At 36.4% G+C, this 27,521-nt stretch overlaps 3 protein-coding genes and 1 long non-coding RNA gene across 7 annotated transcripts in view; 2 read left to right on the plus strand and 2 right to left on the minus strand.

Annotated features, from left to right (window-relative positions):
* Positions 1-3,663, minus strand: part of LOC109045515 (NAD(P) transhydrogenase, mitochondrial-like) — a 39,922-nt gene extending 36,259 nt beyond the window's left edge. The window contains exons 1-2 of the mRNA XM_042748379.1: positions 3,510-3,663; positions 1,875-2,065 (exon numbers count right to left, since the gene is read on the minus strand). Of these exons, the coding sequence (XP_042604313.1) occupies positions 1,875-2,022 (148 nt within the window). The 5' untranslated portion in view covers positions 2,023-2,065; positions 3,510-3,663. The remainder of the gene's footprint in view (positions 1-1,874; positions 2,066-3,509) is intronic.
* A 1,865-nt stretch (positions 3,664-5,528) lies between these two features.
* Positions 5,529-9,294, plus strand: ccdc80l2 (coiled-coil domain containing 80 like 2). Its single transcript, XM_019063040.2, has 7 exons — positions 5,529-7,088; positions 7,187-7,343; positions 7,751-7,884; positions 7,963-8,120; positions 8,217-8,320; positions 8,498-8,578; positions 8,658-9,294. Exons 1-7 carry the CDS (start codon positions 5,916-5,918, stop codon positions 8,969-8,971), a joined length of 2,121 nt encoding a protein of 706 aa, XP_018918585.2. The 5' UTR covers positions 5,529-5,915; the 3' UTR covers positions 8,972-9,294.
* On the minus strand, positions 8,701-16,283 carry LOC122141240. 2 transcript variants are annotated; one of them, XR_006157622.1, is made up of 5 exons: positions 15,861-16,283; positions 15,307-15,387; positions 14,279-14,489; positions 8,915-8,967; positions 8,701-8,842 (listed from the first exon to the last, which is right to left on the minus strand). It is a non-coding gene; the product is annotated as an uncharacterized LOC122141240 (long non-coding RNA). The 2 variants fall into 2 exon arrangements; XR_006157621.1 differs by having other exon boundaries at positions 15,307-16,280.
* On the plus strand, positions 14,456-27,434 carry fybb (FYN binding protein b). 3 transcript variants are annotated; one of them, XM_042747881.1, is made up of 19 exons: positions 14,456-14,584; positions 20,200-21,136; positions 22,054-22,183; positions 22,300-22,343; positions 23,573-23,586; positions 23,665-23,711; positions 23,900-24,002; positions 24,117-24,276; positions 24,376-24,502; positions 24,806-24,825; positions 24,968-25,037; positions 25,268-25,363; positions 25,744-25,775; positions 25,878-25,938; positions 26,087-26,186; positions 26,270-26,423; positions 26,502-26,535; positions 26,629-26,657; positions 26,799-27,434. In XM_042747881.1, exons 1-19 carry the CDS (start codon positions 14,582-14,584, stop codon positions 26,819-26,821), a joined length of 2,184 nt encoding a protein of 727 aa, XP_042603815.1. In that variant the 5' UTR covers positions 14,456-14,581; the 3' UTR covers positions 26,822-27,434. The 3 variants fall into 3 exon arrangements, with proteins under 3 accessions (XP_042603815.1, XP_042603814.1, XP_042603816.1); XM_042747880.1 differs by lacking the exon at positions 14,456-14,584 and adding an exon at positions 18,168-18,308; XM_042747882.1 differs by lacking the exons at positions 14,456-14,584; positions 25,268-25,363 and adding an exon at positions 18,168-18,308.
* The last annotated feature ends 87 nt before the right edge of the window (positions 27,435-27,521 follow it).

Consider the following 27,521-nt stretch of genomic DNA (forward strand, 5'->3'; position numbering starts at 1 on the left):
AAACCTTCGAGACCTTTGTAATGGACTTTAGGTCCATGAGGTCTCTGTAAGACTTGTGTAAGTGTATTTTTACAGTAAGACAAGTCTTTGTGACTTTGTAACAGCTCCAATTCTGCAGTCATAATTTCAAAAACATAATTGAGGATTCAAGCTGTAAAACAGAGCTCGGATGGGTTTTAGGACGTGTAATAAAGTAAATCAAGTTGAATTTTTATGCACAGCTTCACTTTATGTGTTTTGGTCTGTAAAAGATGTGCGAACAACATGTGGTCTAGACAGGCTGAATCTGCATCAAGAACTCATCCAAGTCATGTTCTGCTGTTGGTAGCAAGAGTTCGCTTGTGGAAAATTCCACCACAGGCCTGATCTATAGATAACAACAACATACGCTCACGTGAATCACTGCCCGGAGGCAGACACACTGAACCACAAAGAGCAAAGACAACTCAAAAATATTTGGACACTTCAGCCATTTGTAAATATGAAAAAAAATGAATGAATGTCACTGCATTAGATATCAACTGGTGACATTTAATACTACAAAAATGACATTAAGTTGTTGATTTTCTTTTGCTCTCTTGGAAACCTGCATTACTTTGATATTTTGTTATCAAATGCAATTAAATTTATAGCTGCATACGTGTTTAAATATGTTTGAGGTCAATTTATGTCACTAGGTTCAAGTTTTAAATTGAATAATTAAAACTATTTGACTAAAAACTTAACAGGACAACTTAAAAGAGTTTTGCTTTCTGGCATATGCACGGGCAATTAACTTAGTTGTTGTTGTTGAAAACAAGAGACTATTCAAGAGCATAATTACAATGTCAAATCTGGCCAATCATGATACAGCTTTATAATAACACATAATTTATAAAGAAATTTAGACAATTACACACTACTGTTCAAAGTCTGGGCTCAGTAAGATTTTATTTAACTGAAAAAATGTCTACTTTTATTTAGGACACATTCAAATGATCAAAACTGTTGATAATGACATTTCTCTAACATATTAGAATGATTTCTGAAGCATCATGTGACACTGAAGATTGAAGAATACATAGCTTTGCCATCACATGAATAATATATTATAATTAAAAATATTTTTACTGTGTTTTTGATCAAATGTAGCCTTGGTGAGCATAAGTCAATTCTTTCAAAAGAATTGTAAAAATATCATACTGACCATAAACCTCTAAACAGGCTGTCAAGAAATAAATAAATAAATATAAAATAATTGCTAAGTATTTCAGGTGTTTTTTCCCCACATTTCCAGACTTAAATGGAAACAAAGTGAACATATTAAGTCCAAAAACATCTTATAACCACACTGAATTCTGGCAGTCACCACAGACATGTGTTTCTTTTCCCAGCAGGCATTCTCCCGCACGAGCTGTGCCACAGTCCTGGCTCCTCAGCTGATACAGTGCCAGAAATAACCTCCCCCAGCTGTCATTACCATTCTTCCCACTCTCAAAAAAACGTCTGCCATTAAAGGCAGGTCTCCAACAAATGCTGTATCCAAGCAGCCAGTACGCTACACAGGTCACTTACAGTCACTCATTCATATCCTAAGACCTTCAATGCAGGTAATAGTGGCAGAACAAGCAGGTGAGGGACACACTGACCTTGAGGGTCATTGCACATGGACTGCTACAGAAGAGTAGAAAGATGTTTGGGATCGTTTTTGTTATACTTTAAAACTAAATCTGCTGAGTTAAAATAATTAGTTTATGGATAAGCACCAGCAAAACATACTCAAGGACTTACTGAGGGGAAAAAAAACGTGATTTGATGTCCTCAACCACCTCAAGTCACCCCAATTGCTACAACAGAATGTGTTATACATCAGCTCAATATTCCAGGACCGTTACCTGGACTAGCGAGGCGAGAGAGGGCTTGATGGGTCCTAAAGAACCGCACGCATGGTGTCTTCACTGTCCGGACACTCTTAGCACAGGCCAGCCCGGAGAACAGGGGGCTGGAACAGCTGGTGGCAACCACGCGCAGAAGACTCGCCATCGGAGACGCAAGGAGGAGCTGTGCAGTCAGAACGGCCCTCCTCCTAAATGTGAGGGAGAAAGATAGAGAGAGGGAAGGAGAAAAGTAAGCCGGCTGACCTATCCCATAATGCTCCACTCTACCCCAGTCACTGCAGCTCAGATGTTTACCCACCTCCACAGTGACAAGTAATCCACAGGGTGACTCAAGTCAAGGTCACACTAAGGCAAACACTGAAATGTGTAGAAGTGTATTTGTTTAGGTAAGAACTATCGGATATGAAGGTGATAAGGGTTTTTCTGAGTGGGACAGTGCAGGTCACACAGTAGCAGGAGCCCTTACAGGTCCTTTATTGTCACCATAAACACTGTCTGCAAGAGTTGTCTCCAGAATACACAAAAATAATAATTTAGGAACGTCATACAAACAATTATTGCTTTGTAGTTTTTGATCGATTTAAATACATTTAAAAAAACATTTTTTTGTAACATTGAATAATACTATTCTATTAAAAAAAAATTTAAACAATGACATTGCAGGATTTTTACTGTTAAATACTTTTAATATTTGTAAGTCGCTTTGGATAAAAGCATCTGCTAAATGAATACAGTGTAAATACTGACATTCTGGTCAAGACTTCTCAGGTAGAAGTGATACAGATATTTGATAGGTGTATTTTATGTTAGACAAATACTTTAATTATCAAACATATCTAATAAGTCTCAGAACAAAATGGGTCTTAGAAATAGGCAAGGGACACCCAAAATGTTGTTCATTCATGGAATGTGCAAGTAATACACAGTTTCCATTTATACACCGGCTGACGTCTGTGTAATTTTCCTTTTTTTAAGATTCATCCCACACATGAAAGCAGTGCAGTGGTTATGCATGTATGAAGGCGTGGGAAACAATCAAATCACCGATTTAATTAAACGTGTGCAGATAGACTCTATTGGATTATCGTGCCAACTACAATCTAATTCCAGCACCACGTCAGCGGATCAGAGGAAGCACATAGGTCAGATGCGGGGCAACGTGCATTAACTTTATAAACTACAAAGTTCAGACGATTATATTATATTTAACATGTACGATGAGGGGGATAAGCATCAGAAATAACGGTGTTTTTGTTTTGGGCAATGCAAAAGTTAATCAAACAGCTCAATGGCACAAGCAACGCAGAATTTCAGCATATATTTACAAACACATTTGCATATTTTAATTCATAGAACGTGACCTAAGCACATTAAAATCATGCGTTTGCGTGGCTTATTTTCGGAAGAGCAATGCGGCTTCAGGATCGGTGAACCGACAGAAGGCGGGCACAAGCGATCATTTCCCCTTCATTTCTTTTCCTAACGCACTAAAGTTAGCTTGTTAGCTAAGCAGAAACAATAACTGCAGGCTGTCGTTTACATTTAGAGATCAAAGCAACACATGCCCTAATGCATTTATTGCGATCAAATGACAAGGTAGCTGAGATGGATAATGAAGAATGAAATTCTCACCGAGTCGAGACAGGGCATCAATGAGCGACCTTTGAAAGCGGGGACGCACAGCTTACAGCCGCCACCCGGAAGAACTCGCGCTCGCCTCTATCTGCGCCATTCCTGTGCTTTCATTCTACCGTCAATCAACGCATGTAAACCAGTCATGTGCTCTGGGCGTTTATCGAGATCTAACAGACACTAGTTTATCTTTTGATTAGACACAATCTAGGCATAAAACACGATATCGAACAGAATTTAAACGTTTGTGTGTCAGACATCAGATTGTGTTGCTTTTGATTCAGGGGAGATACAAAACTGGGATAAACTTTGATGTAATGGGAGTTGTAAAATTGCATCCACATATACCATCAAAATACTATAGTTACCAAAGTTATTGTTTGACCGTGAATAAATTAAAATGTTTTCTCTGTTTCAGACATTTTTGACTAGCTTTTTAATTTCCAAATTTAATGTATATTTACATTTAATTTGATTTCTTTATTTCAATGCTGACCAAGTTTTTTTTTTTTTTTTTTTTTTTTTTTTTTTTTTTTTTTTTTTTAGTTTTTTTTTTTTTGTATCAAATACTGCAGTATGGTATTTTGACCGAAACTATAAATATCTGCGATGACTATTTAACAATTAAGAAATCATAAGAGTCGTAACTGTCAACCAGAACAAAAGATGGTATATTTTGGGGTAAGAAAATAAATAAGCAAGCAACCGATAAGTTAAATATAAACTACTTTATTAAAAATAAAATACTTATATCAATACATATTTTCTTTATTTCTTTTATTACTATTTTATTATTAATTTATTTGATTTATTTTGGAAAAGCAGGAATATTTAACCGAAATCTCTGATAGGCCATGTGACGGCAAATTTTTGGATTTACCGAGATTCACATGTCCAGCAGAGGACGGTAGTAGACAAGGACAATACTTCAACACTGAACTCAAAAAAAAAAAAAAAAAAAAAAAGGAACAAGTAAATGAAAATAAAACTGAGAAATTTTGATAAAGGAGTTTCAGATGACTAGACTCTTGATTTTTTTGCTGCAATAGACACCGTGCAATTACTATTCTACACACAGTCTGTTCACAAGCAACATTCGGGCTATAAAGACCCCAAACCACAAAATGTTTGACCTGATGAAGTTTTTAGCCTGCTTTCTTAACCCCTAGAAAATGGAAAATGGGTGAAATTCAAGGTAGTTAACAGCATAGCAATAAAAATAAACACTTGGTCATAAAAAAATGAAAACAATTCAACAAGTAGCCTAACTCTGATATATGTTTAAGAATCCTATAAAGTACATGTAGTAAAAAAAAAAAAAAAAAAAAATCTAATTAAACAACCTTTTGCATTGAATAGACCGTTTCCATATGTTCTATCAGTGCTGGCTTGTGCTGTTTGAAGTTTCCCCTGTGTTTCTCATATGTTTCTGTTCAACTAAATCCATTTGTGGAATGTCTGTGTACCATGACTGTTAACCATTAACTTCAACCCAGACTGCTACAGCCACTTCTCACAATTCTTCTCACACATGGAAAAAAGTTAAAGCTTTGCACTATAGGACAAATACAAATCCAATGCATTCATTAAAAGAAGGCTTTTGTATGTAGATTAAGATTATGTAAAAAGGTTGTTTTAAAGGGACAACGTTTTATTTCATGTTTGGATCACACATAATATCTTATTTTTCAGTCAGCCTGAGCAATAATAACTTTGCTATCTTTAGTTTGTAAGCTTTAGACTTTCAACCTTTTCTTTCACTTCCTAGCTGTTAACATCACGTGTGTTGGACATGCATTTCTCTAAGCAAATGTCTTTCTAATTTCTCATTTCAGTGTACTAATAAGAAACCAAATTTACAGTGTCACACTTGCCTAAACTTTATTTAGTTTGATACAAAAACAAGTATAGATTTGCACATAAGTTAGCCTCACAACAAGAAATAAAGTAAGATTTTTGGAGTTCTGGTCCTAATCATCATAGTTTTGATGTCTGTTTTGCAGATGCATTGAGAGTAAACCGAGACATGTCTGTAACTCTTATTCAAACTGCCATATCGAAAACATACTAAAACTCTCAAGATACACTCTGCCATAATATTGTCCACTAAAGCAATAGCCAAAGTAAATGAAATGTTGACAACTAAGATCAAGTCACAGTGAAGTTGTAAAGGGGTTGGGTTTCATCCTGCCCTTTCATTCTCCTAAAACAGCTCATCCTCCATGCAGACACAAAGTTATGAGGCGCAAGAAGCTGCTCCGCATGCCACACAGCTCACCATTGCTTTGAAGCACAGAAATTCCAAGAGTTTCCTGTAACAAGGTCGAACTCTAATGTGAACCAGAAGCTGCTATTTCTCTCTCTGCCTCCTCAGTCTGTAGGTTAGTGGAGAGTGTGAAGGTTGATATGTCTCGTCTGTGGATCTTCCTGCTTCTGTTGGCACACTGGATCAACAGCCCGGTGCTTTCTGCAAAAGGAGGCAAGAAAAAACACCAAGTGAAGAATCAAAGTGGCCCTGCAACTCCCAAGGAGGACGCTGGGTCAGATAGAGCTCCCGAGAGTCCATCCGAGTCTGACTTCTTGGCTGATTTTGCCGGGAAACACCGCCTGTGGGTGATCACCGCACCATCACACAGTGACAACTATCTGCGTATGATGGAGAAGCAGATCCAGGAGTCTGAAGGACTGAACTGTCGCTTGGCAGAGAGAGACACGCTCATCGTCACTATTATTCAGAATGCCATGATGGAAGGCAAAATCCAACGTACGACTTTGCAAGGAGACGCCACTGTGGAGGTTATGGACTCGGAAATGGTAAGCAAACTTCTCCATTACCTTGAGCTGGAGGACCATACCTTCTCCATGCTTATTCTGAAGAAGAACATGAGGGTAAGTGAGAGATTTCCTTACCCGGTTCGCGTCGAGGCCATTCTTGAGGTCATCGACCAGCTGCCTGTGCGAAAGTTGGAGAAGGTCGCAAGAAAGGGGTTACCAGTGAAATGCAAGATCACAAAGAAGAGGTTAGTGGTGAAGAAACAGGGTTCTGGCAAGCGTAGGACCTTCAGTCCACAGAAGCACGCAAATACCACGTCCATCTTCCTGACACAGAAGACACGTCTTGACAAAAAGGCAACTTTGAGAAACAAAGTACAAGATATTTTGAATGGACGTTCACGATTCGTCATCCGTAAAACGACAGGCAGCTCAGGCAACAGCAAAGCATCAGCTAAAGCAGGTTCAAAATCTGGATCTAGTGGAAATGAGAGGCTGAAGCACTATGACCACAAGAAAACTCCAGATAGTGACAGACACCCAGAGCCAGAAACAGAAGCGAAAAAAGCTTCGGAAGCAGATAAAACACATGTTGGTGCAAAATTTCATTTTGACACCCTCAATGAGGAGTTCAATGGAGAGCAAACCGTTGACCATTCAAGCTCCAAAAAGAAAGGCAAAGGAAAGGATGGCAACAAGAAAAAGGGGAAAGGAGGGAGGAGGAAGTCACAACGAGAAGCAGATGATAAGGAAAAGGCAGCTCTTAAAGAATTCATGCAAAACCTCAAAGGGAGAAGAAGACTTCTTGTGAGTTCTTGATTGCTAAGAAGATCCATACATATTTGTAGATCTCCTGGGAAGAGTCTATCTGGTTATGTTTTTTTGTTTTGTTTTGTGTGGCATAGGTGATTTCATCCCCAAGTGATGTTTCAAGTCAGTATATCAAACAGAGAGATGATAATGAGCTACGTAGCTGTGAGTTTTCCCAAAGAAAGGTCTCAGTGCTGTCCATCATGGGTTCAGAACGTAATCCCACATTACACATTCAACACTACCAACAAGGTAATGTATAAAAACCTTTTTGCACATCGTACATAAATTAAACCACTAGTGAACATATTTATGAAGCTTATTAGGGCAGTGTTGACATAGAGTTCACTCAAAAGAGCCATTTGTTCATGAATTGAACCACTTTTGTCATGTTGTATGTTATGGATTCACTTAAAAGAACCAGCTCGAAAGAATCATTTGTTCATGATTTGAACCTGTCTTGTCGCTGTATGTTTTTGATTCCCTTAAAAGATCTGGCTCTCAAGAGCCATTTGTTTGTGATTGAGTCATATTTGTTTTCCTGTGTAGTTAATAACATTTAAATGAAGTACATTCAGATCGTTCTAGCTTATGCATTAGTGCTGGGCTTACTGTCGCACAATTTAATGTAAAAATGCATGTTGCTTCTTTTGAAACAGATTCTGAGTCTCCACAAGCATCCCTGCCAGAAAAGTTCAGAAACCCTGAGTTAATCAGCGAGATCCGCAGAGAATATGGGCTGGACTCCAAAAACTTCTCAATGGTGTTGACTGACTATGACCTAAGACCTAATGTAAGAACACTTATTTTCTCCTAATTCACAATGACTTTGAAAGACTACCGAATCAAAGCATACTTCTTGTGGTTTTAGCTAAACAGGGTTTTCAACAAGCCAACAGCTCCTTCCGATTTACTGGATTACATTGACAACTTTCTATCACGTCATTCTGAAAAGGAAGAGGAGAGAAAACTTCCATCACCCTGCTCTAAAGCAGAAATGAACAATCAAGAGGAGAACTCGCTTCTAAGGTCAACACTTTGAGTTTCCAGATGCTTTAAGCTATGATTAATAATCATTCCAACTGTTCTGATTCATGATCATATGAATGAATTTTGAATTTTCAGGTTTATGTCCAAACGAAGACTTCTAATCATCTCAGCACCTACTGTAGATGACTACTCATTCCATCAGCAGCTTCAGGCGCTTAATGGACAGGAGTGTCCACTGGGTACTGTATGCTTCATGTTCTCTGAGCTTTTGTGGATATGTCTTCAAAAATGATCAAATTAACAGTGATACACTCTTAAGAAATAAAGGGTCTTTTTAATGGGAATCAATGGTTTCATGAAAAAATTATATATTATACATATGGCAACCTAACCTTAAACTGAATACACATGGACAGGTATTCGTCATTTTGCCTTGTTGAAGATTATGGGTACTGGATCGACAGCTTCAGGAACAGTGGAGTTTTTTCCACTGAATGGTGAGATTTTAAATCTCATTTCTTTCAAGTAACATCAAATATTATAGAATGGCAACGGAATATTTATCATAACCTACAGGGAAAAGTCAACCCGAGAAGGAGACGCTTTCACAGGATGTGGTGGAGAGTCTCAGAAATCAGCTGAAGATAAACCGTGACTACTTCAGCATGCTGGTGCTGGGTAAGGACGGAGATGTAAAGGCCTGGTTCCCGTCTCCAGTGTGGTCCTTGGGAAGCATCTATGATCTTGTGGACTCTATGGATCTGCGACAACAGGAACAGAAACTGCAACAAACTCTTGGAATTCACTGTCCAGATGAGAATACTGGTACTTACCATGGTTACACAGAAGAGACAGAGGACAGCTACTTGTACCACAGATCTGAGGACTAAAAGTCATCACAACAAAGACATTAGACATGCATATAGTGTTTACATGGCATGCATTTGTACATTTGTCATCCCCATATCATGTGATGCAAAATCTTTACCTCTAGGACTTGAAATATAGGTATGAAATTCATACAGCTATCTTACCTATTGTTTGCTGTGTCCTGTAAAGTTTCACTTCCCTGCACTTGGTTGCACATGCTACGATGCTTAATTACAGCTAAAAGACATTGTGTGCAATTCTTGTTTTTAAAAGCTGTTGACATTAAAGGCTAGATTTCTAAGCTGTAGAAAATGTCTGAGTGTCTTTATGAGTATTGAGTTACACTACTGTTGGTAATTGGTATGATTTTTTTGTAGTGCTGGGCAACGATTAATCGCAATTAATCACATCCAAAATAGGTTTTTGTTTATATGTGAGTGTACTGTTTATATTTACTATATATACACATATGTATGTATGTGTATATATAGTGAGTGTACTGTTTATATTTACTATATATACACATATGTATGTATGTGTATATATATAAAATATATATATATAGATATATATATATATATATATATATATATATATATATATATATATATATGTATGTATATATATATATATATATATATATATATATATATATATATATATATATGTATATGTATATATATATATATATACATATACATATACATATATATATACATATACATTGTTACAGTTTTCATGTGTCAAACACAACAATGCAAAAAAAGCTTCTTTTTTGCATTAATTTTTGACAGAGATCTGATATTCTATTTGTTGTATTTCTCTTTTGCATAAAACTGAAGAATATTCGGTACATCCTATACTGTATTCTAAAATGATCTGATATTAACTTTTGCATGGATTTTATTGAAAAGAACTTAGGCTCATGTAACCAGAAGTTTTAAGATATATGAATATGCTTTTAAGTTTTTCTTGTCTCATGGGTTTACATTATTTTAACAAGCAAAGCAATTTAACATTAATTTCACAGTATGTCTGTAAAAAAAAAAAAAAAAGGGGGGTACCATCCTAGTAGTTTTGTGCGCACATGAATACCATGTAGGGTGACCATATTTTAGTGTTCCAAAAAGAGGACAGTGGGTGTGGGTGGGGCGGGAGGGTGGGGTGTGGTTGGTTGGTGGTTAAAGTAGTGCCCAAAGTAGTACTATGACCTTATCCCAAATATCAAAACTGAAAATGTCATTTCCATACCTAAAAAACACATTTTACAATCACTGTTATGTATATTAATCATAAACACAGCTAAAAAGCTTCCTACTAGCACAGTTTTATCATAGGCAGAATGCAAAATGTTTCAATACAAGCATTTTAGTCAAATGTAATTAAGCAACATTTAAAACCTTTAACCCACAGGGAAAATCGACACATTAACAGTTTAAAAGTAGCCATAAAAAAAAAAAAAAATGCGGACTTGGCAACCCTGCATTCAACAAGAGCTGCAGGAGTCAGATTTGACTGATCACGGGTTGAGGAGAGATACTGTGTTGGGAGTTATGTAACCAGATTACTTTTTTCAAGTAACTAGTAAAGTAACGCATTACTTTTTAATTTACAAGAGAATATCTGAGTTAAACCTTTTTCAAATAAGTAACACCATGCTGAGAAAAATCGGGAGTAAGATGTTACTTTAGTTCTAGAATAAATGTGCACATGCATTAATTCATCTCTCTCTCTCTCTCTCTTACACACACACACACACACACACACACACACACACATAATAATAATAATAATAAATAAAATAAAATAAAATTATGATTTATTTTTGATTTAATTTATTAAAATTAGTTAAAAGTGTTTAAGGATATTAATAATATGTGTAATAATTAAATATGTTAAATAATACAAATATCCTTTATGTATTTAATCCCATTTTATTGACCAATTTGCTGCTGAGCTTCGATGGCCCAATTCAATCATATTAATAAGTTAAAATTACACAAGATTTATTAAATGCTGAAGAGTGTTGAACTTTCTTCTTCTGCGTTCTACTGTACAGATGTGAATTTACATTTCCTTCAGCCTGAGGCTTCTGGTGTGAAAGGGCTTTTACATTTGCCAAAAATAGAATATTTTATATTAAAAGCAAACAAGCAAGCCCAGCCCAGATTTAAAAAAAACATGTGAACTTTGCAACAAGAGGAAATAGCACACTGGACTTTATTTACACAACAGAAAAGAATGCGTACAAGGCTGTACCCTGCCCCCACCTAGGGTACTCGAATCACATCTCTGTTATGCTAATTCCAGCATACAGACCACTTCTGAAACAAGCCAAACCAGTTCAAAAACTCATCACAGTTTGGCCAGATGATGCTACCTCAAAACTGCAGGACTGCTTTCAGTGCACAGACTGGAACATGTTTAAAGAGGCAGCCACCTACTGTACAAAAACCTCACATACCTGCAGGAGTACACTGAAACTGTGAGTGCTTATATCAAAAAGTGCATTGATGATGTTACAGTCACCAAGACCATCACCACACGTGCAAACCAAAAGCCATGGATGACAGCAGAGGTTCGTGGGCTACTAAAGACCAGAGATGAAGCATTCAAATCAGGAGACAAAGCAGCCCCCAAAACAGCAAGAGCCAATCTGTCCTGTGGCATCAAAAATGCAAAACGGTCATATGCTCAAAAAATCAACATTCACTTCACAGACAGCAGAGACACACTGAGCCTGTGGCAAGCCATTCAGATCATCACATACTGCAAGCCCCCGCCACAGGCCTGTGATGACGACACATCCCTCCCAGATGCACTCAACCACTTTTATTCATGGTTTGAAATGCAGAATGACACACCTGCACAAATACTGCTCACCTTCCAACAACCAGGTGCTCTGTCTGTCTCCAGCCGATGTAAGGAAGACCCTATCTAGGATTAACCCACGCAAGGCTGCGGGACCTGACGACATACCTGGCCATGTACTGAAAGAATGTGCTGCACAGCTGACAGATGTCCTAACAGATATCTTCAACACCTCGCTGAGCCAGGCAGTCATGCCCACATGTCTCAAATCCACAACCATCATACCGGTACCAAAAAAATCACCTGTGTCCTGTCTAAATGACTACCGTCCCATAGCGCTGACTCCAATCATGATGAAGTGCTTTTAGAGGTTAGTCATGCAAAACATCAAATCCAGCCTCCCCAACACACTTGATCCGCTCCAGTTTGCATAGCGTCCAAACTGCTTCACAGACGATGCAATCTCCTCCACCTGGCTCTTACCCACCTAGAAAATAAAGACTCCTATGTCAGAATGCTGTTCATCGACTTCAGCTCACCATTCAACACAATAATACCACAACAGCTCATAAACAAACTAAACCTGCTGGGCCTTAACAATTCCCTCTGTAATTTGATCCTGGACTTTCTAACTGGAACACCTCAGTCAGTCCGTGTCGGCCACAACACCTCAAGCACTACCACACTGAGCACAGGTGCCCCACAAGGCTGTGTGCTCAGCCCGCTGCTCTTCAAGCTGCTGACCCACGACTGCACTGCCAAGTTCAGCTCCAACCACATCATCAAGTGTGCGGATGACACAACTGTGGTAGGTCTCATCAGCAACAGCGATGAAACACACTACAGAGAGGAAGTGGCACAACTGGGTGAATGGTGTGGCACTAACAACCTGTCCCTCAATGTGAGTAAGACAAAGGAGGTTGTGATGGAAACTCCGTTGATCACCCCCACTGGCCACCAACAGCTCGACTGTGGAGAGAGTCAGCAGCACTAAATTCCTGGGGGTGCACATCACAGAGGATCTCACCTGGATCTGGACTGCAAAGATCATCGGTGCCCCTCTCCCCTCCATCCTGGACATTTTCCTTACACAATGCTCCAGCAAAACCAACAGTATCGTGAAGGACCCCACCCATCCCTCCCACAGTCCCTTCCAGCTCCTACCATCAGGGAGACAGTAGCGGAGCATCAGAGCCTGCTCCGCCAGACTGCTCAACAGCTTTTTCCCCCAAGCTGTGTGAGCCCTGAACTCAAATCACCCCACCCTCCTCTGAAACCCCATACAAACCCCCCTACCTCCTGAAACATGGACTATCTCACCTCCTCCACAACCCCCCCAAACCATACCACATCACAGAAAAACTGTCTGAAACAACTCTTTTTTTTGTGTGTGAAATTCTCCTAGAATGCACACTAGACACTTTTCACACACACTGCTGTGGGTACATAATCACACAAAGACTCAAATATGTTTACATGCTCGTGCACTACTAATCATCTTGCACTGTTCCCCAGCCAGCTGCCTGACTTACAATGTTTCTCTTTGCACATGTACAGTATTATGTGAAGCATTCGTCAGTCTATATATACTATGTATAGTTAAAAACATATACAGTATATTCATATTAAAAATCTGTCAGTAGGTTACTTGTTTATCGGTACAGTGTTTATGTGTAGCATTTGTATAGTTTGTATTTAGTTTCTTTTAGTTTATTTATAGGTTAACATTTATATATAGTATTTAAAGTCAAAATCTGTCAGAAGGTTAGTTGTGTATAGGTATAGTATTATGTGAAGCATTCGTATAGTCTGTATTTTTTAGCTTATGTATAGGTAAACATTTATATATATAGTATATTTATAGTCAAAATCTGACAGTAGGTTAGTTGTGTATAGGTTTTACTGTTTTACTTCATTGTTGTATATCTGTATTTATGTAGCACCGTGGTCCTGTGAGGCATGACAATTCGTTCCACTGTATGTCCACACATGTAGCGGAATGACAATAAAGCTCAACTTGACTTGATTTGACTTGAAACACCTGGGAGCAAATGAACTAATTAATCAAACAGAGCAGGAGACAAATACACACAAGAGGACAAGAACAGGAAGGACCAAATAAGGGAAAACAGGAACATACACGTAACATACACGCACACATATTATGTAAACAAAAACTTTTATTTTGGATGCAATTAATCATTTGACAGCACTCATTTTAAAATGTTTTTCCCCGTGATGGAAAATATTATTTTTTAAGATGCAATTATGCTTTTACAATTATCTCTAATTTTCATTCTGTTTATTTGGTGCACAAGAAATTCGAAAACAGTTTTGCTGTGTAATATTTAAAACCGCATACATTGTTTTCAGGATTCTTTGATGAATGGAAAGAACAACATTTATATGAAATACAATTATTTTGTAACATTATCAATGCATTTGTCACTTTCGATTCATTTAATGCATTCTTGCAACATAAAAGTATTAATTTCTTTGAAAAATGTTTTACTTACCTTAGGAAAAATGTTCAATCAAAAGTTCATATTCAATCACCATGCTGAGCAGGGAAGCATATGTGAGTAGAAAAAGCAATTGTGCAGTATGGGATAGGCAAATAGATTTGATGAGGAGAGAGATATGGCTTCCTGTGATGACAGTGCAGCGGTCTGCCAGCAGATAGGGGAAGTAGCCAGGAGTGGGCAGGCATTTACAGTCACAAATAAACTGAAGCAAACAGAAACACATTCATCAGTCTGGTTTTGAGCTAGCAGTCCATGTGAACATCTGGGAGAGGATATTTTTTGGCTCTACCAATCATGGTGAGTGCTCTTTCTGGTTTCATCCCTGAATTATCACATAGTATTGACTGGTGTTTAACTTTATGGCAGTTTTTAGAGATACTGGTTCAAAGAAATGTAAGGCATGAAATCAGATGGTGAGGGTGCAGGAGTTTTTCTGTGCTTAAATGATCTTTCCTTGCACACTACGTTTATCTGATAGTTTGTCTACTTATTAACTCATGTTACTTTTCACCTAAAATATTTCTATTGTTCATGTATGTTCATGCATTTTTCATTATCACAGACTTTGTTTGTTAGATAAATAAGTAAAAGATAATTTGCAGAGAATAACCTGCTATGAAATTAAATGTTGCTTTTGTTACAAAGTTACAGTGGAATTCACATTTTGAAAAGTTAATCTGGGGAACATTTAGGGTGATTTTATCGTGTTTTTGCAAAATTAGATTGTGTAAAAAAAAAAAAAAAAGATTGTGTAATGTTGTTTTTGCTTCACTGACACAACTCGGTTCCTGTTCATCAGAAAACACACTTAAGTTTCTCTAGAATTCCTTTACCATCTGGTTTCATTGCCTAGATGCACCTTACCTCACTATTTTAAACCATAGATAGACTGTGCCACAGACCAGTTTAATTTCTGGTTTTTAATTTTAATTTCTGGTTTTGCTCCTTGTGGTCACAGCAAACCATTCAGATTCAGCTCAATAATACCACATTAACAAAGTGAAACTACAGCAGGGCACCTGTTTTAGATTGCATCACAGGCACTTTGTGGGATCTCCCAAATCACCTTCTCATGGTCATCTAAGGTTCTCCATAACCATCTGAGAAATACACATGGACTATCCATTGGCTCTTTGTTAAGCACGTGTTAACACATGCAAGGTGTCATATTCAAAACACACATTACACAAATCATCTATCCAAAGAACGGAACTATGGACATTTTGTGAGACTGCTTTGCATTTCGGAAGCCTTGAACAGTACAGATGTTGTTAGTAGTAATGGCCATAAATAAATAAATAAAAATGGATTCTGTATTTACCTCAGTGGATGTTAGAACTCATTTTTTAATGCATAAAGAAACTGAATGCTGGAATAACACAAGACATATTCTCTCTGATTACTTTGTTACATGTTAAGTTATTTGTTTCAGACATACTATAGCAATTGTGAAAAGACTTCTATTTTGCTATCGGAATCTAATACACAATAAACTTTCTAAAAAATCATGCTTCAAAACATATCATAAATCAATATTTCTTGGAGCAATAGGAATCAGTACAGTTTGCTTTACCTCTGACCCTGGGTCTTCACTTTATTTGAGCACAGCTGATTTTTTTCATGACAGCCGTTTGATGTCAAGTTGCACAGAACCTGAGGCCATGTCTGAGATTACACAGACATGCTTTTTGTGTGATCTCACTCCAATAGATAACAAACTATCAATCCAAGTGGCATCTGCAAACAAATGATGTCTCAAGGTTTTGGGTGCAAGTTCACACAAGCAGAGTAAATACAGGTGTAGTTCATCTCTTCAGATATGGACATGTTAAACTAACGTTTGCAACTAGAAAGTCTAGCAGTCATGGTCACCTTAAATTATTTAACCATGCAAAATTACTTCAGATCCCAACGGGGTCCGAATTAAACCAGAAATGATAGATTATAGGCCTATCTGGTCCCCATCATGGGACACTGGTATAGTGATTAGCTGATTAATCAGAAAGACCAAAATAAAAATAATAATAATAATAATAATTAGTGCTGTCAAACAATTAATCGCAATTAATCGCATCCAAAATAAACGTTTTCGTTTACATAATATATGTGTGTTTACTCTTTATATTTATAGTTATATAAATACACATGCATGCATGTATATATTTAAGAAAAATGTTACATTTATATATCAAATATATTTATATATGTCACATTTTATATAAATATAAATATATACATGTAAATATTTTCAAAATACATGGCGTATCTGTGTGTCTTTATATATACATAATAAATATTCACAGTACACACACATATATTATGCAAACAAAAACTTTTACCTTTTTTTAATAATTTGACAGCACTAATAATAATACAAAATAATAATAATAATAATAATAATAATAATAATAAATCATTCCTGACACAACTCTACAGTGAATATGGGTAACAGGGTAAACAGAATAGTTAAATTCTAAAATAAATAACATCATAATCAATCATAAAAAAAAAATATATTAAAAAAATAAATAATGACTCATCTTTTCTCACAAATCTACAAACCCTGAGCTTTCAAGATTGAATTCTTTGTGTTGAGCTAAGATATCAAACTGTTACCATATGCATTTCCGATCAGAGTTCACAAAATATAAACTTTCCACTGTCCCATTTTCTCAAGCATGTGCATGGAGCAAAGTCTAATGTCACCACACCTATCTGAACAGTCTATCGTCTTAACATTTAAAACCTAACAAACTTAAACAAGATGCAACCTCTATTACAAGATGCATTTCACTGTAAATATGTTGGTAATTTTTACAGAGAAAGACTGTAAAAATGCTACATTAAAAACCTTAACTTGATTAATTGTAAGTTTACTTTTTCTTTAAATATATTTTTTTTTTTGTTTCAGTCAGTAGTGTACACTGGGAAGTTTTTTGTTATATCAGTTATTTAGTTTATTGATTTATTTTATTTCAGTTATTTCAGTTCCGTTTATTGCATTAAATTAATGTCATGTGAGTTACCATGGTGGTGTTTTGTCTTTAGTGCATGACCCTGTGCATCATCTATACATAAGTTTCTGGCAACCACAGCTGCTGTTTTTTACTGCAAAATTTAACAGGATATTTTTTACAGTAACACAAAGATATATATTCATACATTTGAAGAAAGAAATGGTGTTGCCTATACTGTATATCCATATACAGAAGTGATGTATTTAGTTTAAAACAACTGAAATTAACTCTACATGTGCTGTTGTGTGTCAAAAGCATAGTGATATTGTAACTGGTTGACCAATGTTAGTTCCTGTGCCTCACAGTTTCACTTTTTTGCTCAGTGAGTCAACAGCACAGTGTGTACCTCTGGGTCAGGCCTGTCACATTAGAATCTAGTCCAGAGCTTATCAGCTCTTCCTGGTGAGAGGTCTGTCCTGATTCAAACACTAGTTACCAAGGGTGCGTCACACACGTCGTCCAGGGTCTCTCATGTATGGCTTGGTATCGCTAGACATGTTCACACTGGTCCAGAGGATTGTGTTTCTGTGGAAACAAAGACATGTAGCTTTGAGATATCCAGAAACAAAATAGCTAGGTTACACATCAGGAACACATTGCAGACACATAAATGACGTTTTTTTTTTTTCCAGAAAGAGATTTGCATCCAATTGCGTGAAATTTGAATGATGACCAGTTGACAAGCGGGCTTTAAAACTAAAGTTATTTTTATGGTTATAAAATTAACATTTTATTTGCTGTATCCTGTATTTCACTGTGGCCTACACATCTATCACAAATTATAAGTATACTGTTAGAAAAAGAGTATTTTCTTTTCAACTATTTATTCTTTTATATATGAGAACTATACAGTGAGCGTAGCGACTTCCTGCTAGTTTGGTATGATAAATGCTCTCAGTTCCTGTGTGATCACAGACAGATCTCATATACAGTGCAGTTGACTACAAACAGCTCTGATGGAGAAATCAAGTATGCAAAGTTATACTGAAGACCCCGAAACAGAGGTAAAATATATTTTATAATATATATCTTTAAATTGCAATGTCAAATATCATGGTTTTTTTAAGTTTTACTCGACTTATTAGACAGACAGTTCAGGTGGCTTATTCAAAGTAATGAGCATAATTCTGATAAATCTTTGTAGAAAATCAATTGACAGCTCAATGCAACAAAAGAAATACACTTGACATAAACATAACCCTAATTCAAAAATCTAAATCAAACACATATTCAGTAAAGCCCGATTTGGATGGTAATTGTTTCTCATATGGACATCTGTAAAAAATCATTTACATATCACCTCAGTGATAAAACTCATGGATTTTGGATGGTGATTTATTCACAGTGGAGGAGCGAGTTCTGTGATCCTTATTATTATTACATGGGTACACTCTGCTCATGTGGCCAGTCACATGATTGTCTGCTGTTAATAAAATTAATTTTATTTACAAATTTATTCTTATTATTGGGTAAAATGTATTTAAAAATACTTATTATTATGTAAAATGTATTATTATCCCAAGCATATTTTATAATATATCAATTTTATAATATCCTATTTATTATTTTATTATTTAAATCTCCTGTTTAAAAATAAGAAAATAGTTGTATATAATTATATGCGATATATATATCTGTTTATAATAATACACATTTTAAAATTGTATTGCTGCTGCTGCCATAATAAAGACCCATTTCGGATGTTTATGTGCTTTTCTTCTCTTCCTGCTCCCAGACGCTGTGGTGGAGCAGTTATGAAGTACCTATAGTTCTTTTAAATACTTTCCAGCATTTCAGAAATAAATATGTATGCACATAACACTGAAGCACAACGTTACCTAACGGTGTTCGGGAGTGCTCAAAAAGGATTTAAACACTGAATTTTGAATCCATTTCTTCTTGTTAACTCAGAGATGTGGATTCAGATGCCAATTAAATTACCATACGACCTTGGTGTTTATCAAAAAACAGTAGGTAATTCGGCCGGGAATTTTTACAGGGGTGGTGAGAGAAAAACACAGACATCCTGGATTCGGACAGCATTAAAATAGCCAACTACCCCCTGTAAATGGTGAAAATCACTTACATCCCTCTGAGAAACAATTACCGTCCAAATAGGGCTTAAGACAGACATTGGAAGTATGTAAGCTTGAGATTTAGTATTTTACACTGCTTTGATGTCAAGTTTGTAGTATTTCCTTAAATTACTCCTAGTATTATATTTATATTGTATATAAATATATATTTTTCGATATATTTTTTTTAAGTGGACAGATTATATTGTATTTATATTGTAATGAACAATGTGAGCAAGACTTTTCTACTTTTTCTACTTTTTAAAAAAATGTTGACACCAAATTAACAAATTAACCGAAACTCTTCATCGTAGTCTATCCTGGTTATGATTTGTAGAAGCATATAGATAGGAAAACTCTGAAAGAGTTTTACAATCCATTGTTTCCCACCTGAACTATGCAATTGCAATTGAGCGACACACTGGTAATGCAGTGAAGACTAGTTTTGGTCAAACCATGAAAACTGTGTGTCCAAATATCATATTTGTCAGAGCGTCGGCTTGTAGTGCTCTTGGTGGTGCACTTTCATCTGCTTTCTTTGTCGTTTTCTGCTCTCAAAACAACACTTTTTATGGTTCCAAGGTCATGTCTTTTGAATCCAAGGGAGTGAACTGAAAAAAGTCTGAATTAAATGTAAATTGCTTTGGATAAAATGTCATAAAATACACACATTTAAATGTAATAAAACCTATGATGTATAATAGTAATCACAAACAGATAAACGCTAAATCAGAATGACGAGAACACAAATACGGATGTATACACTCTACCCAGGTTTGTCTTGGTTCCTCAAAGTTTGACTTTCCATCTTTACTTGCAGGACAACAAGTCAGACGTAAAAGCTATCATGGCTCGTTTCCAAGCAGGAAGAGGATCTACGGAAGGGACTCCAGCTGTTCGTCCAAAACCACCTGTCCAGCCCACTTTGTCGTCAGGCCCAGCGGTGCATACTAAGAAGCCTGTTCTTGAAAATAGCCTATCCGGTGGAGTAACTACTACCTCAATTGCCCCTAAACCTAAGAGCACAGTCAACACAGCTAGAAGCGCTCCAGACATGCACGAACCTCCGAAGTTTAAAGCTTTTGGGACTAAGTTTGAAAACACACAAGAGAACAACAAAGTCAACTTTAAAGTTCCAGTTAAACCCAAACCACCAGACTCGTCCCAGGACTCTGAGACTCCAAAGGTCCCATTCCCAAAGGTACCACTACAGAAGCCTCCTTCAAGCATCATGGCAAATGATTCAAAGATAACAAGTCCAAAGCCAGTGGCTCCTATGGCAAAACCACCCTGGGTCAAAGATGCCCCGAAAGCTGAAGACAATAGCACAAGCCCTAATGCCACTCCAAAAATGCCATCAGTACCCAAACCGAAAAGCACATTAGCTATGTTACGCCAGCAACCAGAAGAAAGCAGCAACGTGGAGTCTGCTGCAAAACCTTCTTCACTATCTAATGTGAAACCATCAAGTTTCCGTGTTAAAAATAGCTTCATCAAACCAGAGGAAGGCGTTAAAGAAGGTGCTAAAGTACCAAGTGCTAGTGAGTCAGTCTCAAAGCCTGTAGTGCTTAATAAACCCAACATCCCAAGAAAATCATCTGGACCTCCTACACAGAAAGCCAACGATGATCCTTCGGCGCCCAAGAAGAAACCTTTACCCAATACCTATGCTTTGGGCAGCGCTCCTGCCAAACCCAACAGACCGCCCAAAGTCAACCTCGAGAAGTTCAAGAAGGGCTCAGAGGCTACAACAGAGAGTGAGTAATGCCTGTCTAGCACAAAATGCACAAGCTTTCTGTATGGCAGCATCTGAAGTAACAAAACAATAAGCAGTAAGCACTTCATCAGCCACATCAAAGCCATAAAGACTACGTATGCAAAACAGCTACTGCTCATTCACAAGTACAGCAGAGTAGACTTTGGGGCAAAGTGGTTTCCGTGGTTTTGTTTGTGACTGCTCTGCTTTCCTCTGAGACAGTTAGCAAGCCTGCACAATATAATAAGCACCATAAAGCCATAAAGATGAGAAACTGTGAGCAGATGCATATCTTAGTCAGTAATTTAAGCCCAAATGAGGAACATCACATGACTGTATATTGTTTATGCACTTTGACACCGTGCAACATACTTGTCTTTGATCTTTAGCTAGTTAACACACAATACATTATTACAGCATGTGAATGGGCATCAGAGCACACCATCATGAAACGAAAAATCAGGTGCATGTGGTATAGAACAGCAATAACAAAATATTGGAAATTCAAGATTTCCTGCATGTGCTGAGCTAACTTCCTCATTTGAGTTTCTCTTTTCACTTGAGAGCTGAAGTCAGTGAAAAAACAGGGAAGCTAATTTAAAATAGGAACATATTTTTAGCGATAGATTACATTTTTAATTTGTGATAATGGTGAGATCCTGTTAGGACCAGGTGTTGCTCTTAGCACCGTGTGAAACTTCCGTTCACCCACCAAAAAAATGTATACGCCCTGTTTATTCAAACCTGCATGACTTTCTTTCTGCTGTGGAACACCAAAGTATACATTTCAAAGAGTGTTTTTGTCCATACATAGTAAGTCAGTCAGGTTCTTTTGAGTTCTGAAAGTATAAGAGAGTAAATGAAGACAGAATTGACATTTTGGGTGAATTGGTCATGAGGTTAACTATTTTCTTGCAGGTCCAGCACCAAAGAATGAAACTCCCCCTCCCCCACCCGCCTCTCACCCCAGTAGTCAGCCGCCTCCGCCTCCGCCTCTGCACTCTCAACCTTTACGTCCCAACCTGCCCCCACGACATCCAGGACCTATGTGAGTACCACAGAAATGCCTCACTTAGCACTGTGACTGAATGATTCAGTTTATGACAATTCCTTTAACATCTAAATTTGGTGATTATTCACAACCTTATATCTATCTGTCTGCAGAATTCAAGATGAAAATTATGATGATGTGGATAGCTTTAGAATGGGTAAGACCTATATATATTTACTAACACAACCATACTCACAACACTGCATTTAAAAATACAGTGAAAATTTAAAGGGGTGGTTGACTGTGTTTTTTTCTTGGCTTGATTATGTTTATGGGGTGCAGTCTAACGTGTTAATGCTTAGTTTTTAAAAAACGCATTATTTTTCACATAATTTACCTTTATTCTACACCGCTCTGTCCCTTCTCCTATAAATGCGCTGATGATTTCCTGTTTTTATGAAGCCCCTCCCTCAGAAATACGGAATGGTTAGCTGGCCCAGTGTGTTGTGATTTGCTAAACTGCCTAATGCGCGTCTAAACATCACGCCCTTCACCCTGAGTGGCATGTGCTCCGGTGTTGTATTGTAAACAATGGCATCCACAATATTGCTTATCAATTTGAGCCCAATATTTAAAATAACCGTTTTCTATTTTAATATTCCAAAAGTAATTTATTCCTGTGATGCAAAGTTGAATTTTCCGCAGTCATTATTCCAATTTTCAGTGTCACATGATCCTTCAGAAATCATTCTAACATTCTAATTTGTCGATTTATTTTTATCAATGTTAAAAACAGTTGTACTATTATTGTACAATAATGCCAGGCATTATTCTCCACATGTAGCACAATCTGAAGCCTAAACACGTTTTTTCAAAAATTCGCTATTGTCCACTTTCAGGGCATCGCTAGTTCAAGTTTACTGTTAATGCAGAAGCCGATAAGTGCTCTTGCTGTTTGTGAACAGAAGCCGATAAGTCCATTTTAGTGAATCAGCACGCTGATGGGTCAGATGATAAGGTCAGATGATATGGCTGCCAGTCACTTTGAAAAGACGCACTAGCTGAGAGGAGTTTCGTCAAAGCAGACTGAAAGTTATCGAGGTTGGATAATTTCAACGAACTTGATGAACCTGTGATCATCTTCTTCAGGGTGTAATGGAAAATAAAGCTGAAACTTTTTCACAGAATCCGGCCCTGTATATATATATATATATATATATATATATATATATATATATATATATATATATATATATATATATATGTATATATATATATATGTATGTATGTATGTATGTATGTATGTATATATATATATACACATACATATATATATTATATATGTATGTATATAAAAATATATATATTGATAAAAGCCCAATAGTTTATGTAATCCAATTTTTACTAACTCTTTAAATACTTTTTTCTCACATTTTATCATTATAGGCCAGAAAAACGAGGTAAGAAACATAGTGAAGGCATACAAATACTTTTTTAGAAAGTTTGTGGTGCACTGTCTCATGTCTGACCTTTTTTAGGGAAGTGGAAGTGACGGTGAGATATATGAGGATCTTGATGATAGTAGGTAAGACATTTTAAGTTTTTTAAGTTTCTATTATTGCTGACACTGTCTGTGAGGTATAGCGGTTACCTCAACCACCTGGAGTGATACAAACAATTTTATCTGCCAATAATCAAATGGTTAATTTCATGTTCTGCCGTGTTTATTTGTGTTGTGTGCTAATAATTTGTTAATGGTCCGCTTTATCACAGGTCTGCTGTAGAGCCAAGTCAACCGCAGAAAAAGCAAGAAAAAGACCTTAAAAATCAGAAAGAACGGGAGAAAAAAGAGAAAGATGCAATTAAGAAGTTTAAAGTAAGTAATATATGTATATTTAGCACTTATTACACAACAACTAGTCATTGTGGTTTACTCTACTGGTTCATGGTGATTATAAAGGATTGTTTACCTGGTTTGTTCTTTCCTCAGATAACAACACCCCTGCAGGTTATTCATCAGGTAAAAGCTAAAGCTGACTGTAAGGGTGGGAAACATGACCTTTCCATTAAGAAGGGCGAGTCAGTTGATATCATTCGAATCACTGACAATCCAGAGGGTAAATGGTTGGGCCGGAGTCAAGATGGATCATGTAAGAGCTCACACTCATATATATATATATATATATTTGATGTGAACTGGTCACTGATCCCCTGAGAAAAGATGAAGTTGTCATTTCTCTATATTCCAGTTGGCTATGTTAAAACAGAAATGGTCGAGATTGACTTCAGCGTCTTGAAGAATAAAGGCCTGTCTCTTTCTCACAACGTGGAAAATGAAGAGGTGTACGATGATGTAGAATCTATGGAAGAACAATTGTAAGAGCCTTTAATACTTCCAAACAGAATTTTAACACATTTAAATCGATTCTGCAGAATTCCAAAGAATTTTACTAATAACTTATAATGTGAAAAGGCAGATTTGATCTGGATGCCACTTTAAGCACTTTTCTAGTCTCTAGTCAAGTCTAAAAAGTCAAGAATGTTTAATTAGAAGATACATACTAAGCAAATACTGCTTTTCGGATTTATATGAGAATTTGGTCGCACTTTATTTTAAGCTCCAATTCTCACAATTAACAAACCATTAACTATGACTTTTATTTCTCTTTCATATTTCAGGAATATGAATGGGCAGCGGGGTAAGTTTTAAGTTTTCACTAATCCTTTTTCCAACTAATTGACTGTAAGGTTTGTTTAACACTTTAAGTAGTAAGTAACTGTAAATGAAAGGCTCATTTTGAGAGGTGATACTTGAACAAGTCTGCCCTCTGCTGTTTATAGTTGTTCTACCTCCACCACCAGATGATGATTTGTATGATGATATACCCGATTCCAATCCTAATCCAATCAGGTAAGAACAAAGATTTTTTTTCATTTACATATTTTTTGTTATATACAACAATACAATACAATACAATAATATAATATAATATAATATAATATAATATAATATAATATAATATAATGTTTGCAAACTGTGTGAATTATACTGTATGTGTGTGCCTGTATTACTGGGTTTGTTGTTTGGCCACTTGTATTATGGATCTGTCTCACCCATACTACATTCCTCTGAAACCATAGCACTGGAGATCCCAGGTCTCTCTTAAAACCGCGCAACTTCTTGGACATGCTCAAAAGCTCAGTTGACTGGAGAAAAAGCCAAGTCCACAATAATGAGTAATTTTTACATTAGTAAGATGTAATCAGACAATGTTACTTTTTGATTTCCAATCACAACTGCAACCATTTGTTCTAACAAAGCAAACTGATCAATGGTTCATTTCACAATCAATCAGATCTATGTGAAAATGCCAAAGAGCTCCTTCAAGGAAATTCTTCTGAGCCTCCTGTTATTAATGCTTTTCTAATCATTTCTAACTATAACATTACTAGATGTGGATGATTTAATATTTCTGTGTCCTTTTCCCGAGACTTCAACCTCCCTTGATTTTGCCTTTTTTCTTACAGAAAATGATTTAATTTAAAATTAAATCAGTTGATTGGCTTTTGCCCATAAAATTATCAAATATTTATATACTTCTAACAATCTGTTTCAGAATTCCTCCCCCTCCACAATTTACACCTGAAGGTAATCAAGGTCAAAATTATTTTTATTCCTATACCACGCCTTCCAATTAACTATGAAACCCACTTGTGAATTATTTTCTATTCAAATGTCTTCACAACACAGACGCTTCCCAAGACATATACGATGATGTTGATTCATTCCCAGCCACTCCATCACCTGGCAGGTAAACAGGTCTTACCTTAAGTGATTTACCATTAATGATGTAAAACAGGATTATGCAATGTAAATACTTTAACTCTTAAAATGTACTACTCTATATCAGCACATTTAAATTAGCCAGTCTTGATGATAATGATATTTTATTACCGCAGCCTTCCTCAAACGATATCTAAGGTGACCAAAGTACACGAGGACCCAAAAAAGCAAAAGAAGTTTGAGAAAGAAGAAAAGGAATTTAGAAAAAAATTTAAGGTGCGTATAAAATAACAGTATAGCATTATGTGTGCTTTCTTGATTGAATTTTTAAGCAACCAATTTGGCATTTACTTTACCAGTACGATGGTGAGATTCAGGTGCTTCATCAAGCAACCATTGCCACCAGTAAGAAGGGAAGTGGGAAAGACCTTACTGTACAAGCTGGGGAGACTGTGGATGTTATCAGCAAATCTGACCCTGACAAATTCATCTGTAGGAACAAGGAGGGCAAATGTAAGTGACATTACATGAGACTTGACCCACACCAGGACAAGCATTAGTAATGATGACATTGTAAAATTTACTTTCCAGTTGGATATGTCCCAGTCAGCAACATCCAAACTGAGTAAGCTACTCTGAAAGTTTTTCTCTTTTTTTTGTAAATTGTTTTGTCAATGTGTGAATATGCAAAACTAATTGTTGTACCTTTTTTTTTTAGTGAAGAGGTCTATGATGACATTGGAGATGGTACGTAGCAAATTCATTAACCTGAACATTATGTGAAAATTTAAAATATTAATTCTCCTACTAGATGGGATGGCATTTAAAACTGGCAGAATGCAGACAATATTAATAAAACTGATAAATAATCAATAAACACTTTTACAGACTGCATCTATGACAATGACTGAAGACCTCACACCATCATCATTTCATCTTCTGGTGCAGCTTTTTATTTCTGGCCCTGTCTGTCTTCTTGGTTGTTGATGTTGAGTATATTTATTGTATAGACGCATGTAGTATTAGGTTGAAATAAACAGCCTAGTGCCATCATGATATCATACTTACCTTGCCTCAGTAAAAATAAATGGCTTCTTGCCCAAATTGGCCTCTAAATAAAGGCAGGCGTTTGATAAATCAAGCTGAAACTAATTCTAAGATGCATTTTTGTTCCTGAGTGAAAGGCAGTATTTTGTAACCAGTCTTAATTTTCTCAGTTACTTGTGTTTTTTGTAAATATTACACTGCAAAAGACTGAACTGTTCATCACTTGCCAATAAATGTACACATTTGCACCGATTTTAAATTCAGCATGCTAATTACGTTGATTGAACAATGTTTACATCTATGTTAACTTGATTTACGAACAGAAAATTTGATCAAAATTTGTGTGGAAAATAATTATCTGTGGCATTGTATTATGGTGAATATATCAAAGTTTTGTGTCTGTTTGTTAATGAGGGATTTGTGTGACGTATGCATGTTTTTAGATTTGTGAAGTAAAAATATTGTTTTAATTTTGAAGTGAATGGCCTGAGTAGCATTTTGTGTTATTATTTGTTTTTTTTCTTATTTAATACTAATAAAGTTACTTGCTATTACAAGGCTGAA

This window comes from Cyprinus carpio, chromosome B21, assembly GCF_018340385.1.
Source record: "Cyprinus carpio isolate SPL01 chromosome B21, ASM1834038v1, whole genome shotgun sequence".
Classification (NCBI taxonomy): Eukaryota; Metazoa; Chordata; class Actinopteri; order Cypriniformes; family Cyprinidae; genus Cyprinus; species Cyprinus carpio.

Coding starts and splice junctions, on each gene's coding strand:
- ccdc80l2 (XM_019063040.2), top strand. CDS start 5,916: ATGTCTCGTCTGTGGATCTTCCTGCTTCTGTTGGCACACTGGATCAAC. Junction 7,344..7,750: donor CATTCAACACTACCAACAAG/GTAATGTATAAA, acceptor CTTTTGAAACAG/ATTCTGAGTCTCCACAAGCA. Junction 8,579..8,657: donor GGAGTTTTTTCCACTGAATG/GTGAGATTTTAA, acceptor CATAACCTACAG/GGAAAAGTCAACCCGAGAAG.
- fybb (XM_042747880.1), top strand. CDS start 18,261: ATGGAGAAATCAAGTATGCAAAGTTATACTGAAGACCCCGAAACAGAG. Junction 21,137..22,053: donor CTCAGAGGCTACAACAGAGA/GTGAGTAATGCC, acceptor ATTTTCTTGCAG/GTCCAGCACCAAAGAATGAA. Junction 25,776..25,877: donor TCCACAATTTACACCTGAAG/GTAATCAAGGTC, acceptor TTCACAACACAG/ACGCTTCCCAAGACATATAC.